The 19,896-nt window shown below is 43.0% G+C and overlaps 1 protein-coding gene across 3 annotated transcripts; it reads right to left on the reverse strand.

Moving 5' to 3' along the window:
- Window positions 1–261: 261 nt before the first annotated feature.
- Window positions 262–15,397, reverse strand: SFPQ (splicing factor proline and glutamine rich). 3 transcript variants are annotated; one of them, XR_008820854.1, is made up of 12 exons: window positions 14,635–15,397; window positions 14,118–14,306; window positions 13,722–14,023; window positions 13,512–13,607; window positions 11,932–12,128; window positions 11,574–11,658; window positions 11,159–11,276; window positions 10,891–10,939; window positions 10,690–10,811; window positions 1,613–1,657; window positions 1,265–1,339; window positions 262–343 (listed from the first exon to the last, which is right to left on the reverse strand). XR_008820854.1 is itself a non-coding variant. In XM_056332333.1 (11 exons), the coding sequence occupies exons 1-10, from the start codon at window positions 15,280–15,282 to the stop codon at window positions 1,637–1,639; spliced, it is 1,827 nt and encodes a 608-aa protein (XP_056188308.1). In that variant the 5' UTR covers window positions 15,283–15,397; the 3' UTR covers window positions 262–1,339; window positions 1,613–1,636. The 3 variants fall into 3 exon arrangements, 2 of the variants coding, with proteins under 2 accessions (XP_056188308.1, XP_056188307.1); XM_056332333.1 differs by having other exon boundaries at window positions 262–1,339; XM_056332332.1 differs by lacking the exons at window positions 262–343; window positions 1,265–1,339; window positions 1,613–1,657 and adding an exon at window positions 5,901–8,028.
- Window positions 15,398–19,896: the final 4,499 nt, after the last annotated feature.

Raw genomic sequence — 19,896 nt, forward strand, 5'->3', positions numbered from 1 at the left:
GAGGAATTCCCTGGCACAATCCCAGCAGAAAAAAACCTTGTATTATGCATTTGTCAATTTGTTATTGGTCGCAAGTGTTTCTCTTTTCTGTGCTTGTCAGGACCCAATGACCCAACCCCTTCTTGCTCCAGTGCTCTGACCACATTCCGCAACCCCTTCCACAGCCCCATTCTGTGGCAGTTTCTCAAATTCATCCCTATCGCATGCTGCTGAACAGACTGCTCACTCACTGAATACCCTCTGGAATAAAACAGCTATCACTTATAGAAAAAAACAAGTATTTTATTTTTTTTAAATTTTATGTTCCTGGCTCCTCTTCACTGCATTCGGACTTCATCTTCTTCTGCAAGTGCAAAGCACAGAGTTAGCAAGACCATTAAAAATGCCCACAGAGATCACACATAATGACGTGAAACAGGAATCAGTGCGTCAGAACAGGCCATGCGCCTGTCAAATGCTCTCTAGGATCCCAAGTTCTCATGTCAACCTTGAGATTAAATGAGCAGCATTCACATTTTTGTCTGCTTCATAAATTTCAAAGATCTGAAACAGCTTTGTGTTTTACTACCCTAGAAACAAGAGCAGCAGTGACAAATCACACACGATTCAATAGGAACTCACCAATTGAATCGCACTGGCTTCACATCTTACAGGTTCAGTTGTGGCATATCTAAGCTGTTACTTACCCATGAGTGAGTTTAGGCACTTTGCATGTTGCTTCTCACACAAGATTTTAATATCTGAAGTTCCCCCTTGTAGTTTTATTGGTAAATTAAGAGGGAAAACATCATAAACTTAACTTGCAGAGCTGGAATTCATTTCCCTAAATCGCTATCTGCTTATGCTCTGTATGTGCTAATTTGTATTCCAAGTTATTGTGAACATTCACCGTTCACTGCAATACTTCAGGAAAGTAGCTTTTTAACATCTTTTAGTTGGATTAACATTTGAGAAGCAGTTACTCTATTGTGCCCCTTTTTCCTTGCTGACAATCACCCACTCCATTCACTGGAGCCTGAAAGGAGAAACGGTTATTTCTTGTTTGACCACCTATAGGATTCAGAGGACAGAGTTTGTATTTCATGCTGCAGGGCTGAAAAGCCTCAAACAATGGTTATATCTTCGCTCTACAAAAGAAAGTCAGAAGAGTTTTATATAAAACTGAGATTAATCAAGGGCTAGTTTCAGGCAGGAACTACATAATAGATCACAGGGTGATGGGCTACCGAGCTCCCAGGGTAGTGTAAGGACACTGCTTACTTACTTGTTCACTTGTTATCTTGGTCCCTCCACATATCACTGGGCATCATGCTGGATGTGCTCATGCTCGGCTCCTGAACTAGGAAAACATTCAGAAGTTACACCCACAGTGATTTTGAAATCTTCTGTACAAACCCATGTCTAGAAAGGTATTTTTAACCACTGCTGTCAAGATATCAAGCCCAGATGGGAGTCCGGGTGCTCAACCCCACAGCTTGACAGCAGGTACTAAGTTCTACCCTATGCATTTAACGTACTCCCTTGTACCGATTTCTCGATATTCAGTGACTGAACATCAAGCGTCCAGAAGCCTTTATTATTTCACCCGCTCAGAACAAGAAGTTATGCTTACTTCCCATGGATGAGCACTCCGGTTTCACTCAGCTTTCATCTTCACCTAAAGGATAACAACTGAAGTTATTATAGTAATACACAGAAAATTCTGACCATTTCAAAACTAACTTAAAAATAAGGTTTTAAGATACATGGACTGATTAGTTATGAGGGGGGGAATTTACAAATTATTCCAAAATATTAAGTGGAAGAATAAGGGGCAGAAATAGGCTAGCCTAAACACTTGTAACGACATGAAGGAATATGCAGGTAGTTGACTGAAGAACTGCGCCTTGTCTGAGCACAAACCGTAAAATCACCAGTCTGAGTACAATGAAGTTTGATTGCAGCCAGAGGTATACTATCCCTTATGTGAAGGCATTAACAATTTTGTCAAGCTACTTCCAACTCTTTTACCCTAGCTTGTCTCCTGTAGTAATGCCCTCTTTCCTCCCCTTCATGAAGGAGTGCAATGGCCCTGGACTCCTAGCAGCCCTCAGGTTCAGTAATAGCCCTACAAGTGCTTCAAAAGCCAAAGGAAGACACTAGAGGTTAGCAATATCAGTCTACTGCCTTTACTCTCGGCAACAGATTCTTCCCTTCTGAAGGCCCACCCCTCTACTGTAGCTAAGTTGAGGGCAAACTGCAATGGTCAGCAGCTAGGGATATAGTACCAGGCTCTGGGCACACCTCAAGTTGGGAGGCAAATCACATCATGGTCACAATGTGATCTGACCAGGCAGGGAGAAGTTCAAGTTTAGTCTCAAACCCACCACCTGGGTTTTATCATGGCCCTCAGGAGCAGAAGTGTAGTATGCACGTTTTGTTTTCTATGCCATAGCAACAAACACCATGCATAAGGGATACTATATCTTTGTGCATCCTTTTAACACTCCAGATTCACTTATAGCCACACTCCTCCCAACCCTCCCCAGTTAGCTCTTCAGTACTGGTGTTCAGAAGCAACATTTATAGAGATGGGGTATTCACAGACCACTGCGGGATTGCACAGCCAAGTCCTAACGTGTCAATCATTATCTAGCAGCAATGACAGAGGTGGGAGAAGGCCAATCCTCCCTTTTTTTTCCTTTTCCAGTAAGCAGCTATTTAACAGCCCCACTAGCTTGTATGGAGAGAAAAAAAAAAAATCTGAAGCTAATTAGCAGATTCCAAACTTGCTAGTAATGGAAGAAGCCAAGTAATTACCCAGAGCAGCATACTTTTTATGCATCCTTGCCAACATGCTTAGCCTCATTGAACATAATGGAACAAAACGCTGGCCTTCCTGATCGTGTCACTGCAGCTGGCAATGATTAACAGAGACATGCAACCCCATTACTGCTCGAGTCCTAAAACTACTCACAGGCCTCAGTGTTTAGCTATGGGGAAAACTGCAAGCAAATCAACACTTTGTATGCTTAATGTTACAGTAAAGCCCCCATACACACTATGCTGTGCTCTCTCCTGACAGCACCAGTATCTGGATCTGAGGGCCTAGCAGGTACGCATATGTATTCTGACACCACACTTCTGAGCTTCAGGTAAGCTTTTGAGAAAAAGTGTATTTCACATACAGATAAAACCAAGATGAAACACAATGCGAGCACTGTAATGTCATTTCTTGTACCCACTCGTTACAGACTGATTTAGAGCAGACATGACTATTTGCTTTTAAGTTAGCTACCACACCAAGTTTCATTACTGCAGACAGTCAGAGCTGGTATGAGACCCATGGTTCAGTCACATATTGCTTGCTCCAATAGCGTCAAAAACCTGCTAGTTCAAGTACGTAGAACAAGGCAGATGTGCCAATAACCCCTCCACGACATTCCTGCAGGTCAAGTCAAGTATCCAGAGCACACTGGAAAAACTGGTCCGATCTGAGCACTGGTTTAAAGATTAATAATTCAGTTTTGCTACATGACAGTACGCATACTGCCATCATTTTTGCAACTGAATTCTAGCCACAGGTAAGAGTAAGCCATCACAAAAAGCCAAACTGACTTTGTGACAGGTGGTGTCACTGCTTGACTAGCTAGAATTCGGCTACACTCACTGCGGTGTAACCAAAGACCTGTTATGATCTTAAGGTGCAGCTGCTACTTCAAGCTTTCAGTGGAACATGAAAAGATAGCTACAGCAGAGGGCAAGGCTGTCCAGATCCCCTGTTCACCAGCAAAAGTCTTGCCTGGAAGATAACGCAGAAGGTTCAAATGTGACAATAATACCAGAAACAAGTATGCAAAGCAGAACTTTGCAGAACAAGCGGGAAAACACATTACAACACCTCTGAAATAAACTGAGCATCAGACAAAGAGCTAGATCATGTACTGAAACAAGGGACCTTGAAATTCAGGTTCAAGAGCTAATGCAAAAGAGCTGGAGATCAGCATGTCTGGGTGTCTGGAAGCGTAAGCATGTTAATCCTGAAACACTACATTCAGTACTTCTAGTAATGAAGAGTTTAGAATTACAGCCCCAAGACTGATGAAAAATGAAATTGAGCATTACGCTACCAGGATGACTCTACGAGGCAGAAATACAGAATCTCATCACTGTCAATTAAAGGCAGAGGAATGTATATTATGCTTGTCAATCAAAGATTAAAATAAAGACAACTGAAATGTCCAGTAAGCTCTATGAAACTACTCACGAGGATATTCATTCAAGCACTCATTTGTATGTCCTCAAAAATATTCCAAATCCGCCTCAAAGCTGACTGCATTAGCAAGTTTAAAGTGACTATCGCATAGTGCACACAAGGCTAGAGCAGTGGTTACTAACGCATTTCCTGCTGAGCCAAGACTCTACGAAGGGATGCGCTGCAGATGGGCCGTTTTGTCACTACAGGAAGTTTAAACAGTCCTTTTCTAGGCACTGACAGCACCTAGGTGACTAGTTAAGTGAGGTTAAGATCACGCTCCCTCTTCCCCACAGAGCTCATCTAAGAATATCTTCATTACATCGGAACTAAGAAAAATCCACACAAGCCGAGTCGTATGTACAAAGGAATCGGGTCTGAAAATACTTATCTAAGAATCACAGTAAGTTGCTTATTAACTCTGAACAAGACAAAGCTTAAAACCGAAAACCACGCAGCTTTGATGCAAGCTTAACATACAGGTATGAGGAGTGCTGCACTGTAATTCCACAGTCAGAAGTGTGATGTCAGAATACCCACAGTATAAGATTACATAGAAAGTCACCAAGTTATATTATATTGCTTGTTACCTACCTGTATGCAGTCGGCAATGAGAATCTTGGAGCAAGCAGGAATACTACATCCGGGTCCTAATGTCCATTGCCATTTGTGGTACTACGTTCCTCACAGTTATGAACTGCAGAAATGCTGGCTAAGTGCAGTTATGTAGCAGGCCACTAGTTTTAAGTGTAAATTGCAGTCTCAAACTCCAGCAAAAACTTGCTGCCACAGTAAATGGTTGCCAAGGAGAAGCCAAGAATTTTTCTACCACAAAAATGCCACAAAATCTCAAAAGCAGTTTCAGTTTCTCATCAGCTGTATAAATGATTAGTGTAATGTGTCTACACCAGAAGATAAGATTATTCTGTATTCGTTTCTGAGAAAGTGTGAAGATATATGTATAGCGATACCAGTTTCTACATGCTGCAGTTTTTAGAGATCTCAGTGTCAAAATGGGCTCAATTTCGATAAAGCAAGCTAAATTGCAACAGCCAATGTCCTCTAAGTCCAGTACAAAAATGTGTTATGTGATCCAGACCATCCAAAAACAGGTCTGCCCAACGGAAGCACTTTTTCCAAATGGTTTTAAAGATTCAATCATATAAATCTGATTTTATGAAAAAAGTCCAAAACCTCATAGGAACAGATCAAAGGAACATAACTTTCTCGCCTCCCACGTTAGCAACTTTATCACATTTTAAAGTTGACATGTTTGCCAGCTTTTAAGACACCACCTTTAAAAGGTCTTGAAAAGAAGTTGGCTAGTTAATTGTATGCCTGTTTAATACATGCAACTCAAAGCAGAACTTGTTTTAGAAACTCTGCTTATGCAGCTACAACAAAGCCACATTTAACCAAACTTTCAGATGTTTTGAAAACTGCCAAATCTTTCAATATACTTACTAGTCATGGTTTTGCAACTCAGCTATTTTTAATACCTAGCAATGGTAGCTTACGTACAAAACAGGGGTACCAAAAGACAACCTCTGTAAGGTACAAGGACATCAGCATCCTTCACTCTTCCAAGTTACAGAACTACAAAAGAACATACTTTAGGATATGCACCAGCATCTCTTTAATAAAGAATGACATGTAATCTGAAAAATAAACTGAAAAAATTAATTTAATGTTTACGTTCAGAATTCCCCATCTCAGACACCTTCACCTTTTGCGGGTGTCCCATGAACACCCTCTTCAGGAAAACACAGGCATTATTTAATACTACTTCAATAAAGCAAATTGCATCGGTACTGCTGATTTTTAAACTAAAGTATCCAATACAAGTACTCCCAAATACTTGGTCTGCAGTTTAGGAACTGCCAATTCTGAATTTCCTGAATTCATTCTTGTAGCATGTTCTCAACCCTCAAACTTTTCTGGGAAAATAAGAAGCGTTCACCAAACAAGCTGAGTCGCTATTTAGTGCGCTTAATATTCCAAGTCAGTGTTACCTGGTATCAACATTTCACAACATGCTATTTTTTCATTTAAGGAGTAACAGCACTTACAGTGAGTACTTCAAGAGGGATCATCTGCACTCTGAAAAACACTGCAATCTGACACTGAAGTTTTAACCGCAGAGAAAATTTAGCACAGAATTTAGAATTAGCCAATGCGTAGCACAAGGAATAGAAAGATCTTTGGAAGATTAAAGCTACTCACAGAATACCCAGTAGTTGGGGAATCGTGTGAAGGTACAGCCAAACTAAGTTTACCTACTTTGTGCCAAGCAGGTTGATGTATCCTGCATTAACACCAAGGTATTTTACACTGGGAAGTCAGGTTCCCAGCTTACCTGATACAATGTAATAATAAGCAAAGCAACCACCTTATCAATGAGTCCAGAATGCTTTGAAATTCTTCTGGGGCTTAATAAAATATGAACAGCAAGCTAACGAATTCATCAATCTTCTACAAAAGAACCTTAAAGGGAGTTTATTTGTACTGTGTAGTATTAGCTATTAAACTCCAGATTCAGATACTACTTTTGATGCATTATCTCCAAACATCAATAATAAAAGAGCGATAACCATCATGCAAGCAAGCTAATTTCTGTATTTTACATACAGGTTTTTAGGATTTGCCCACCAGCTACATGATTTCAGAATAGTTCCTGCAGTCCCCATAATACAAATGATTGTATTCTGAACTATGCAAATTAGTCCACTCAGTTAGCATGAGGACATAAGCAAGTTAACCGTAATCACTCAAGTACACTTCTGGTCTTTTTGCCAAGCAATTTCAGGCAAGTATACAATACGGAGCAAGGCCAGATCCTGTAATCTCAGACAGCTTAAGAGCATATAAATATCACATTAACAATCCTTTAGTTAGAAGTCAGCCAATACAAGTCATTCTATGAATTTCTTTTAAAATAACCATTGCTAGTCTTCTGCTTAAAGTCTTTAAAAGATTCCAAGCAGTAACTGCCAAGGTGGTTAAGTGCTACCATCCCACCACCCGTTATCCATAGCTAAATTACGAAATTCATTACATACTGCACTGCTTGCAGTGTAGCTTTAATTAATGTATCTTGCAGCACTTGCAAGATTTCCGTTTGCTTCCTCACTGCAGCACAATTAATGCTCAAAAAAAATCTGCACCTGCTGGAAAGTTAGGCTACTATTTAACCCAATCTTAAGCTAGAGGCATTACGGGAAGAGATTTCACTCTTCACTACAGTTCCACACCCTGGTCTAAGTTTGACCTCCACTCAAGGCTCTTGGTTTACTGCGGAAGGTGTGGTATTTAGCCTCATGTTTAACCACGGATGGCAAGAAGAGTTACTACATTTAGTTTTCTATTTATTTGAAGCACAGTAAAAAAAAGTTGGTACACTTTGGGAATTCAGTGGCACAAGGTACACTGCCATCAAGTTAGGGACGTTATACATCAAAAAAACAGCTAAATTTGTTTTGAAACACTGCATTACATAATTAAATTGTACTCGCCCAAACAGACCACTTACAAATATTAGGTCAGTAAGTTTCTAACATCCATAAAAATGTAGCTTTCTTACTAAAATGCAAGAATTAAAAAGTTGGTGTCTAAACAAGACAGACAAAAACAAACTGGAATGAAACTACAGGTCACATCTAAAATCGGGGCTTTTTGTTTGGGCCTTCATATTCTTCTCTCCCTCTACCATATCCTGTTGGTGTTCCAGGCCCCATTCCTCTAGGACCCTGGCCACCCACAGGCCCCGCACCTCCCTGCCCAAAGCGTTCAGGACGCTATTGGAACAGAATTAACAGTTCATTATATGTAGTTGATGTCCATGTGTGTTAAGTATATATTTTTAGAAGGTTCCGTAGTCAAGGTTCGTCGATACAATCACCATTGAGCCGATCCACAGGTACCGGGAACATAGAAAGGAAAAAAGGGTAATTTAAAAATTAGTTTATTGTAATACATGCCTTGAGGTATGTTCCCACTTGATGCATTCTCATACATCTGTTACAAAGAACAGATCCTCCCTGCAGTGCTAGAAATGTAAGCATTAGTGCAGATGTGAATTAACAACTTTTCCAAAAGAGCTCTAGCAATTTTCAACCAAGTTAATGCAAATAGCTTGCAAACTTCTCACCTTTAGTGCAGTAAAAGCTCAGATTACATCACTGTCATTTCCAAATAAGCCTAGCCAGAGAACGTATCTTCAGTTCACTGAAGTAGGAGCTGACATTCATAAAATGTCATTGTAAACAGAATGCCTACTCACCAGTTAATGGCATGTGCTGCAATAGAGACCATGTGCTTTTCAAGATGGGGTTAAGACTACGGTCTGCTGACTAAACTGCAGAGGCCTTAGGCAGTAACCAAAACTGATTGTGAGCACTACTGGATTGCAAGAAGAAAAAAAAAAAGTGAAAAAAGCTAATGACCAGTGATTTACCTAACCAACGCAACTGCTCGATCAGAAGACTTGCATTTGTTAAAATCCCATGTACTCCGGAACTGCTGCTGTATAATATGCAAAACGTGTTCGAAGAACTACAATTTATTTGGTGTTTAGAGTTAGAACTATGCACAAAGGGTTGTGTGCATCCAGTCAGTACCTACCTCCCTCCCCACCCCACCTTCACCACAAGCTCTTGGAAAATTCACAACTTCACAGCATTGAGTGGTTTCACACCAAGATGTAAAAGCTAAATTACCCTGCAATAAAGCAGAGACTTCAGGTATGTCTTTTACTAGTACCTCTAGTTGCATGTACTTCATTCAGTTACTGTATCAGTAGGTGTGATCAGCATTCAGTCTATAGAACTGGCAAATTATAAAGTCAAAGATAGTTTTATACTTTCATTTCAAGCAAGTTTTCCACTACCGAGTAACTGAACAATGGTAGGTTGGTTGTTACTGAAAGTATCTGGAACTGAAAATTCACACTTCAAGTTCTTGACTTCTGAAAGTCAGTATCAATCCTTCCAAGAAAGGAATTTCAGAAATTACCTAGGTTCTTTCTGCCTAATTCATGGCAACTTAAGCTTATCTCCAATTCTGTTCGAAAGATTATCAGCCCAGGAACTGTGACAGCATTGTGTGGCAGAGATCCCCATCCTAAGAAACTCAAGGCAGTTAAACCATCTTACTGTCACACCTTTTGACCATAGCACGTTTTCAAGTATTACACAAGTTCAGCATGCACCTGTACCATGATTTTCAGGAGAAAAATGTACACAGCATTCACCACAGACTGCTTAACTGTTCACGGGAAACTTAGGAAATGCTTAAGTATCAGTAGATTATATAGATACATTAAGGCCAACGGCACTGTCTACTGAAATCAATGATGCTCTGCAAAGTTACCATTCCGAAGATATGGTTCCCCCAAAAAAACGGAAGATACCTGACAAGCTACTATGGTAGCTCACCACGTTAAGCCAGAGGCCTAAACCCACCCAAAAATCATTTAGTTCAGCTTGTGCTACAGAGTGTACACCCTTTCAGGAGGGTGAAAGCACACCAATACCGCCACCTAAGCCAACATAGATTTCCATCCTACCCATTGAACATTTCTTTAATCTACACCCGTATGGCTTCAGTGTGGTAACACCAAGCAGGCTCAAAGCCCATTTCACACATATAGTGTGCCAAAAATAGTACAGTTTGGAAACATACCTCAGAACATGAGATATGCCGTAGCTTTAGCAAACTCTACCTACATAGTCATGCCCAACACGGGAAAACAAGAACAGGCTATCATTCCTCTGAGATAGGAACCACAAAATGGCTACAGTCAAGGATCACTGGAACATGCCTAAAGCTAAAAACCAGCATTTCTGCTCTTCTATAGCAAACATCAGCATACAGAGTAAGTGATATGCTGTTTACCATTGATTACTTAAAAGTTAATCTGCTGCTTAAATAGACATGAGCGCAGATTTCTGAATTAACAGCATACCCATACCAACATGCATCAGTCCTAACTAGGCTTGGAAGGGCCAAAATAAATGCAATGTTGCACACTGCAAAGGAGAACAAAAAAATATCCCTTGTCCACAAATACAGAATGTCAAATTGCTGAAAGTCTACTACATTATGTATTTTAATTATGAAATTTGGCAGATTCTCTGGAATTTACAAAAAAATCCTTCCAAGCCTAACAGTGACGCAGAATTTCCAAAGTCCAATAAAATCAGAGTTAATTGCAAATATGCTTAACAGCACATTTGAATTCACTTACAAACAACTTCCGACTGTGTAAGCTACCATAATGGTTAAGAACTAATCTAATACTACATACTGCCACACTAGTCTTCATTCATGTTAAATACCTGACAAGAAAGTCAGCAGTTAACAGTGAAATTTACACAACCATCCGAACACTGGTAGAGAATTCAATCCCCAGCCACATTTCCCTTGTGCTAAACTAAAGCCACCACAGGATACATTACCATGTCACTTCCCATCATAGAACCACTCATGGCTGCTTGGCCAACTCCTGGATTAGCTTCATAACCTATGCCGCCACCACCTCCGAGAGGTGGAAATTTCTGGGCTGCAGAAGCATAAGGATCTATGAAAGAGAAATATATAATCATATTCTGACAATTTCTAAGTTAACCACATAAAGTAATTATTTAAAAATTCTTTACCTCCCATGTTCATTGTGGTGGCACCACCCATTCTCATGTCTCTCTCCCTCTGCATAGAAGAAACAGCTTTTAACATGGATCATCAACTACTGAAATCTGTACTTTTCAGGAGATAAAGCACATGTACAGCCAACTACAACCATTTCACCTACGCAAAGACATTGCATTATCTAACCTAAAGGAAGCAAAATGCATCAATCTTGAAAACACATCCAAAAAAAATCCTCAACACTGTAAGGTACCCAAGAAACAACATGATTTCACTTACTGGATCCATGTAACCCATTCTACTATAATTCTCTTCCCTCTGTCTCCTCATTTGTTCTTCCATCTCCCGCTGACGTATCATCATTTCCTCTTCCCGCCTGCGACGCTCCTCCTCCTGCCTGATCATTCCAAAGCAGACCATTAAACCCCAGAAGTGTAACACGTTCAATACTTAGCTCATCAATATCACCAGCATGAGCAATTTAGAACGCACGGAATGATTACACTTAGGCAAAAAAAGATACTGTATGATGCTCAAATACTCAAGGAAAAACTTACACTGCAGTTCAATTTCTCATACACAAACTGAAGCGGCAATGGTGTTTCTTGAAAAATAAAAACTTTCACATAAGTCATTTAAAAAAAACCAAAAACAAATAAACACTGAAAAAAAATCCCATGAAAGCCAAACCAACCTCAGCTGAATTTCCTTGCGTTTCTGCATTTCTTGATTATGGAGTTCTTCCATACGTCTCAATTCTTCCTGACGCCTCATAAGGTCTACAGAAATGAAGCTTGTCAGCAGCTATTTCACAAACTCATGTCAGATTTAAACTCAAGATTTTAACTAGATCAACCTCATCTGCACCAGCTGCCTTCCGTATCACTATTCTTAAGAATAGTTCATTCAAAAATGGAAAAACTATCAGTTGCTCTTTTTTAAGCCTTAAATTCTCAAGTTAGCAATAGGAAGCATGAATTTATTAATTAACAGCCATACATTTAAGCCAGCATTTAAAGCAAAAAGATGACACAGAATTCAGAGCCAACTACCTTGCCGCAAGAGGTTTGCCTGATGCTCGTGATAAGCATCTTCCATCTCACTTTCAAGTTTGTCCTTGGCATCTTTCATGTTTTTTGCTACTTGCTCTCTCTGCTGTTTTTCCATTTCATCTAAAGATTTCCACCTCTGGGAATATTCAAATTCAAAACTGCCAGGCTGAGCAAAACGGGGAGGAGTCTCCCTTTCCCTGCAGAAAGCAAAATGCCCATTCAAACTGGGTAAACCTGAAAACTGAAGGTCACTAAAAGACCACAAGCATAAGAACAGAATTACCAGGGAACATCACAGGAGCCCTGAAAAATACTACCTCACAATTATGTGACAGAAAACTTGCTGTGACAGAATGCTGACAGCAATACAGCATTTCACACACTTAAACCAGCAGCATTTAATATGAATAAATTCTATGACTACTGCAGCAGATATGGAGACTCCTGGACTATCACATCCAAGTAAATCTTCCCACTTACAGTTTTACTGCAAGTTTATCTTGTTCTTAAGTCTTCATTAGAAAATCCACTGCTGGCAACTGCTAGTGGCAAAATCCTCAAACAAGACAGGCCTTTGACCAAGTAGGTACAGCTGCTCGAAACAACAGCATATGAAGAGATGGATTTTTTTCAGTGCTGACTTACCCAAAGCACTATCTGTCAAAGGCAAGTAATAATCTTCACTTTAACTTAAATAGTTTTCAAAATGCCTGAGAGCCAACAGTTTGTCACAGGAAAAAAATGGAGTCTCAGATTCACTAATTAATAGAACAACACTAGGAAAATTCTAAAGCTTTCCATACATTAACAATGTAACAAGTTTTAACACTTTAGGAACACTATACTAACCTACACTGTTTTCATAGACACTACCTCTATTAAATTGTTTACAGGTTTTGGTCAGAGCAAGCAATTCTGAACACTTCCTCATACAAACAAGACAGCCTGGATCTCCCCCCTGCACTCCCTTTTGTGACCTGGGAAAATACAACATTTCTGTAACAAACAGATTTTAAATACAGGTCCTAACCTAAACCTGCTATTTATTAAGACTCCTACACTCTCTTATCTGCTGTTTTATGCCCAGTGGTCAGCCTCCTAAGGCAAACCCACAGGCAACTAGTTTTTATTAATCATGAAACGAGTCAAGATTTTACTTAATTTCTCATTTAGTACCATAAACATCAGTGTGTAGGTTTCCAATGGAATCATCAACATGATATATGCTTTAGGCAAGATGACAGCTTTCAACAACAGGATGAGCAAACAGCTTAAGTCTGATTTTCAGAAGTTTCTACATACACCAAAAACCATCTGTTACTGGGCTGCTATTTAGGCTTTACTGTTTCTTTGTGATACAATGTAGAAAACCGCTTGTGTAATGTTTAGTGAATATAATCTAAAAAATCAGTATATTACCTAAAAACAAACTACTACAAAAAAATCAAGATCTGAAAATACTACTCAAATCTCCAAGGTTGTTTCTGAAATATTACTCCATCTCCTTCAGAGTCTGGGATAATTCCACACGACATACATCATCTAAATAAATACTCTTTATACCAGAAGATAGTGCCTACTTTTGATACATCGGATTCTTCTGAGCGAGCTTTTCTGGAAGACCATCTTCATCATCCAGTTGCTCCAACGGTTCCACAATAACTGGCCTAGGAGTGCTGAACAAAAAAAACCTCATTTTACTTTTCCCTAAGAATCTCCATTCTGAAAAACTAGAAGCTGACGATTTTATTCAGCTTAAAACTAAAAACCCTGAACTGCAAAATACTTACGTTGTCAACAAAAACACTCCTTCAGTACACCGTTCAAATGCTTTTCTTGCAGCTGGCTTTGATGCAAATTCAACAATGCCTTTTCCTGTTGATCTACCTCGATCATCTACAATCACAACAGCTCTTTCTACTGGACCAAACTGGGAAAAAGCTTCCTCCAGCAACTCGTTGGACACATAGGGCGAAAGATTACGCACTGAAAGAGCAGCAGCATGTGTAGCAAACCGAACACGAAGCTGTCGACCCCTCATGGGGGTATCATCCAGTTCTGCCTTCGCAATTTCTGCAAGAGCTCTAGATTCCTGAGGAAAGGTTAAGACCCAGTTTTAAAAAACCAAGCTGCAAATTACCGTTTGGTGAGAATTAAACAGACGGACGTACAGTACAAAAGCCTACCAATTTAATGAATCCAAAGCCTTTCCCCTTATTGATAAAAACCTCTCCTGGCTCCCCGTATTTGGCGAACAGTCTTTTAAAATCTTCGTCTGTTATATCAGCGGGCAAATTACCAACGAATAATCGGCAACGCTGCGTATAGGTCTTCTCCCCGGGTCGCCTCAGCAGAGAGAGGTTTGCTTTAAATCCCTACAAAGAAGCATACCAGTTCGAGCCATCACTGCGTGCCGCCCCGCCGCGGCCTCCTCCCGCCAGAGGAGCATACAAACCCACGCTGCCAGGCCAGACCAGACTCCCCGGGCTGCACTCGGCGCTGCCCAGGCACCTACGGAACACGCACTCGCCGTGTAGGTGCCCCGCAGCCCCGGCTGCCCTCGCCACCGCCCCCCTCGGCGCAGCCTCCCCGCGCCCGCCGCTCCTCCCCTCAAGATGGCGGCCGGGGCGCGCTCAGCCACCGGGCCCAGCCGCAGCCGCCGCCATCTTGTGGCTCGGGGAGGGGGAGGGGGCCATGACTCACCTCGTCCGAGAGCTTCTCGCCGCCGCCGCCGGCCGAGCCCTGCTGCGAGGAGAGGCTCTGCTGTCCCTGGTGCTGCTGCCCGCGGCCGCGCGGCTCACCGCCCGGCCCGCCGCGGTGCCCCGGCCCGCCCTTGTGCGGCCCGCCGGGCCCCTGCTGGGGGCCGCCCGGCCCCTTAGGCCCGCCGCCGGGCGACTGTCCTTGTCCTTTCTTAGGGCCGCCGGCCGGGGTGGGGCTGGGGCTCGGCTTGGGCTGCGGCTGCCCCCCCGGGCCGGAGGGAGCCGACGAGGGCGCCGACACCGGGGTCTGCTGCTGCGGCGGCTGCCCCGCGGGCAGCGCGGACGGCGGAGGCGCTCCCGGGCCCGCCTGGCTGCCAGCGGGCCCCGCCGTGGTGGCGGCGGCTGAGGACGACGAAGAAGGAGGAGCGGAGGTCGACGCGGGCGGCTTCGGAGGCTCGGGCTTCGGGCCCCCGCCCGGCGGGCCGCCCGGGCCCTGCGGGCCGCCCCCCATGGGGCCGCGGTTCTGGCCCATGCCCATGCCGGGCGGCGGAGAGCGGAAATCGTGGTTGGGGCCGCCGCGGCCACCGCCGCCGCCACGCCGGTGGAAGCCGCCTCCACCGCCGCCACGGCTACGGAACCGATCCCGCGACATGGTGGTGACGGAGGGAGAGAGGGAGAAGGAGAGGTGCTCCAGCGGCGACTGCTGCTCCTCAGAGCCCGCTGCTCAAAATGGCGGCGAGCTGAACGGCCTCGCCGCCGCCTTTGTCCGCCCCTAATATAGTTTCCCCGCCCCCGGAAACCACCCCCTCCTCCCCGCTAGCCAACCACCGGCCTCAGCAGCGACGACCGACAGGCGCAGCCACCAACAGCATGTCCCTGTTCTGCTAACTCTTTGATCTCATTGGCAAAGAACCTGCCCTCTGCCCATTGGCTCATTTGACCGCCGACGTTGGCACGGATGATCCGTTAACCTCCGGTGTGCTGATTGGACAGTTTGATCGGCGGGAGGCGAAAACACGACGAGATGGCGGCTTGCGATTGGCTGCCTGGGCAGTCAGTCGGACGGGAGCCCGCCGGGCCGGCAGGCGGGCCGGAGCAGCCACGCGTTGCGCAGGCCGCGGCACCCGGCCCGGCCTGGCCCCGTTGGCACAGCACAGCACAGCACGGCACGGCCCGGTACGGCACGGCAGCGAGCTCCGGTTAATCCCCTGTCCCGCAGAGGGCACGGGGCCGCCAGTGGCTCTCTGCTGGAAAATTTTCAAATAAATACATTTTTAGATAAATATAGTTGGCTGCTTTTAGCAGAGTCGGCAGCCTTCACTTCTACTTTGCAATCAAATTTGATATAAAAAAATCCTATTTATTCATTCAAAGCTGGTGGTGGAAACCCAGCTCTGATGTGGGAGGTCACTTTCACTCCATTTCGTTTGAAAAGCCGGACAGGGAAGCGCCGAAACTGAATTCCCAACCAAGAACAGCAATCCACAATTCACAAACTCCCTGGAAATGCAGGATACAGCCCTGAGCGCTGTCTCCTTGGCTGAAAAGGAAGTGGATGTCATTTCCCCCAAAATGTAAAAGAGCAAACTTGCAGTAGAAAAATAAAGCAGCTGTAAAAATTCATAGTGGTTATGGCCACCATATTCCACGTCCTAACAAAGAAAACAGGCCAAAAGTACTTTCTGTCTATTTAATGTCACTGGTTTCAGTGGCGTTGCACTGGAGGCATGCTAACATTCGAACAATGTGACGTTTTTGTACGTGCACTTCACCAGGGCTGCAATTCATCACGCACCCCAGCTCCCGCTGATGTTTCACATTGTGGTTTGGGTCTGGAGAACCAAACCCCACATGAAACCCAAGCAAAGGCCCTTTTGCTCTACCTGCACAGAAACTGTAACTGTTGTATTGTTGTGATAAAATCAATCAATCTCAGTATTTGTGAAGTCCTGGGCAGCCAAAGGCTGACTTCATTCTTAGCAAAATTAATTTCCCTGTGGGTTCACATTTTTTAAATAAAAATCTGCTATAGATCAATCTTGTCCTCCAATTAGCTATTGTACCCACTGCACAATTTGACCAATTCCAAGTGCAGCAGAATGGAAACCCCAAATTGTTTTAAAATGGATTCTCCGAGATGCCAGCCCCTCTCCGCGAGCAGTAAATGTTTCCACCACGAGGTGTCTCAGAGGTTAAGGAGCTGGAAGAAGAAATTCGGGACTGGCTCTTGCCGCACACCAACACTGGCATTCGCTCGTTGTCATGCCTGGTTACATCTGTTCAGAAAGATAAAAAAAGAAAAAAAATTAGTATTAAAGGGCTGGTTTTGCCTTTGTTGTGTCCTAAGTATAAGTGAACTGTATTTTAGGGAGCTATTAATCTTTAGCATCCTTTGAAAGAAAGAAAAGAGTATAATTCTTCCCCAGTTCTGCAAAAAACTGCACAACGCCCCTAAGTCTGCGAAGTCGCTTTACATTTCCACATATCTGGTAGAGGCTAGGATATGATTACATGTTTTGTAACTGCAGTATGGATATTTACCCTGGGTTTGAAATCAAAGAAACATTGATGTCGCTAAAAGGACTTGAAAGAAAAATGACCTCTGGTAACAATCACCTATTTTGTAAATATTCGCACTAGGCAGCTTGCTGTTTTCATACAAAAACAAACACGCAGAAGAAAGCTTGAGATTTTCTCCCCAGTATGTTCCACTCTAAATAAACATTGTGTCTGAGACTGGAAACTCATTTTATGACTACTGCGGTAACATTTGAAGTGGTTCTGTAGTATTTCTCCATGCTTCATATTAAACTAGTTATTTGGATGTTTCATGCATACATACATTAGTTTAGTTTAATAAGGGCTGCTGGGAGAAGCAAAAAAGGAGGGAGAACTTGAGACCCTTCCCTCACTCAAAATGTTAATACTTATAACACCAATGTTACTATTTCTAAAGATTTTTTTCATACTGTACAACTGATTTACAAAAGTTAATTAAGCCATGGTAAGAAGTGGTCCATGACTGAGGAGAAAAAGACCCGTAGCAGGCCTTAGAGGAATATATGAAAGAGGAATTAGGCTGACAGTGAGGTGTCTGCAGTTATGAATGTTTCAGCTGCCATCTAGCACAGGGTAATCTTCAGGTAAGAAAGGCATGGATCTCAGCAGGTGGTTGATTTAGATAATTTTTTCCCCAAACTGTTCCCTCCTCCTACAAACATAAACAAAAGACTGACAAGAAGAAATCTGCATTATCTCTATATTATTAATTGCAGATTGCAGGAGGAAAGAGCAGCATGTGTCCAACCTCCTAATTAAGAATAATTACCCCATGAGGTTCTGGTAAGTGTCCTACGTACAAACAATAAAACTGCATGAATCACAGTAACATGTACCACCACTAAAGAAGCAATTAAATGTTGTGAGGAAATGTGTCCCATTTTCTGGGGATTCCCTGGGCGTTTTTGACCAACAAGGGAACAGTTTAATGGCTGTTGGCACAAATTCAGGTATGTCACAGAACTAGATATGCTCAGGAATTTTAAAAATCAGGAAGCACAAGAGGAGTGGATGGAGATCAGAGCAGTGAGGCACCCAGAAGGTGCAAGGTAGCGTCCTCACCCTGCTGCAGTTTCTGCTAGTCAAGTCTGTGGTGCAGCGCTTGGATAAACCTGTCTGGAACAGCAGGGGTTTCTGCAGAATGGTTTCATTATTCCAGGGCTCAACACAGTCTCATGAACGATAGTTTCACCTTTTATAGAATAAAGCAGGAAGTAAAATGCCTGCAGCAACATGTGGTACATAAAGCTGAGAGGCAGGACGGAAGGAGTGGCTAGTAGCTGTTGTAACGGCTACCCAGCCACACCAGTTCTCAGCAACTTTCCTGTGTCACTTGACGATGAGAGTTCTCTCCCTCCTGCATTGTTTTCACTCCCTCCTTGAGCATGGATTAAGCCTGCTGTCCAAGAGGTTTTTCTTGTATACCATGAAAAATATGCCCATAGGGCATTTTTTAACCCAGATGAGTGAAAGTAATTGCAGGGTCATATGAGAGATTACAGTGAACGTCAAGCAAATTTATAGAGACTGAAAGAAGGAAAGGAGGGGTTGATTGTCTTTGCACAGTAACATCATTGATTTCAGTGGATATAATCTTGATTCCTCGTGGAACAAAAGAGATCCAAATCAGGCTCAAGAGTCTACAAAAAAGATAATATTGGATGTGCAAGGAGGGTCTGCTATCTGAACACTACTGACAACCACACATTCACAGTTCTGCTGGAGACCATTCTTTCAACATGGAAGGGTTAAAGTTCATTTATAATTTCTCTGAACTAAATTAAGGTCTTGAAATGTCTTAAGTAGCAGTAGTTTTGAGTCCTCTGCCAAAATCCAAACTAGCATCAAAGTCACAAAAGAGACTTCTTTCTGTGAAAGAAGCATTCAGCAGACTGGTGAGGAAGTGCAAACTTCCGCGGTCATGTCCCCTCTTTTCCCTTTCCCTTTTCCTCCTCTCTCTACGCTTCCCGTGATGGGCAATGCAGCTGGTGTGGAAGGCCACAGGTGGAATCTCTAGCCTGTTTACAAATACTCTGCACTACTTCACAGATCCAAGAACACTGCTCTACTCCTCAGTGGTTTTTCTGACACTGCTTTGTGCTCTAGTCGTCATGAGGGAGGGCGTGGTTGGTGATACTGGACAGGTAAGACAAGCACTGGGCCTGAAAAAAGAAGTCCATGGAATCATTGCACCAAAGAAGGAAATGTTTTACACTGCTATTTTATATGACCTGAGAAGTGTTATATGCCGCTGTTATAATCTAAGAAGTGCAAGTAATCATTCATACTCATGCAGTTCCCACTGCCACTGTATCTGACCACCTCACTACCTTTAACATATTTAACTTCATAACCTGGCTTAAAAATAGAGACCTCTGAGGCTGGAAAGTTCTGTCACTTGTCCAAGATCACACAACCCACAGAAAGGCGAGAAGAGGAATCTGGTGTCTTGAGCATGGGAATAACTGTTTTTTCCCCTCCCCTGGCCACCTGTCTTCTCCTCTCTCAGCAGAAGCTGTGTTCTGCCAGTGGGCAGAATGATGCTTGTACACAGTGTGTGTATCTGCTGAAGGCACACTTGAGCATGCCAAGTCTGTCTTCCAAGAGGCTCCAAGAGCCCTCCGTTTCCAATGAAGTCAATTGGAGTTAAGGATGCTTACTGGCTTGCAGAAGCACTTAGCACAGTTGTACAACAAAGCCATGAATC

Source organism: Falco biarmicus, chromosome 3 (assembly GCF_023638135.1).
Source record: "Falco biarmicus isolate bFalBia1 chromosome 3, bFalBia1.pri, whole genome shotgun sequence".
NCBI lineage: Eukaryota > Metazoa > Chordata > Aves > Falconiformes > Falconidae > Falco > Falco biarmicus.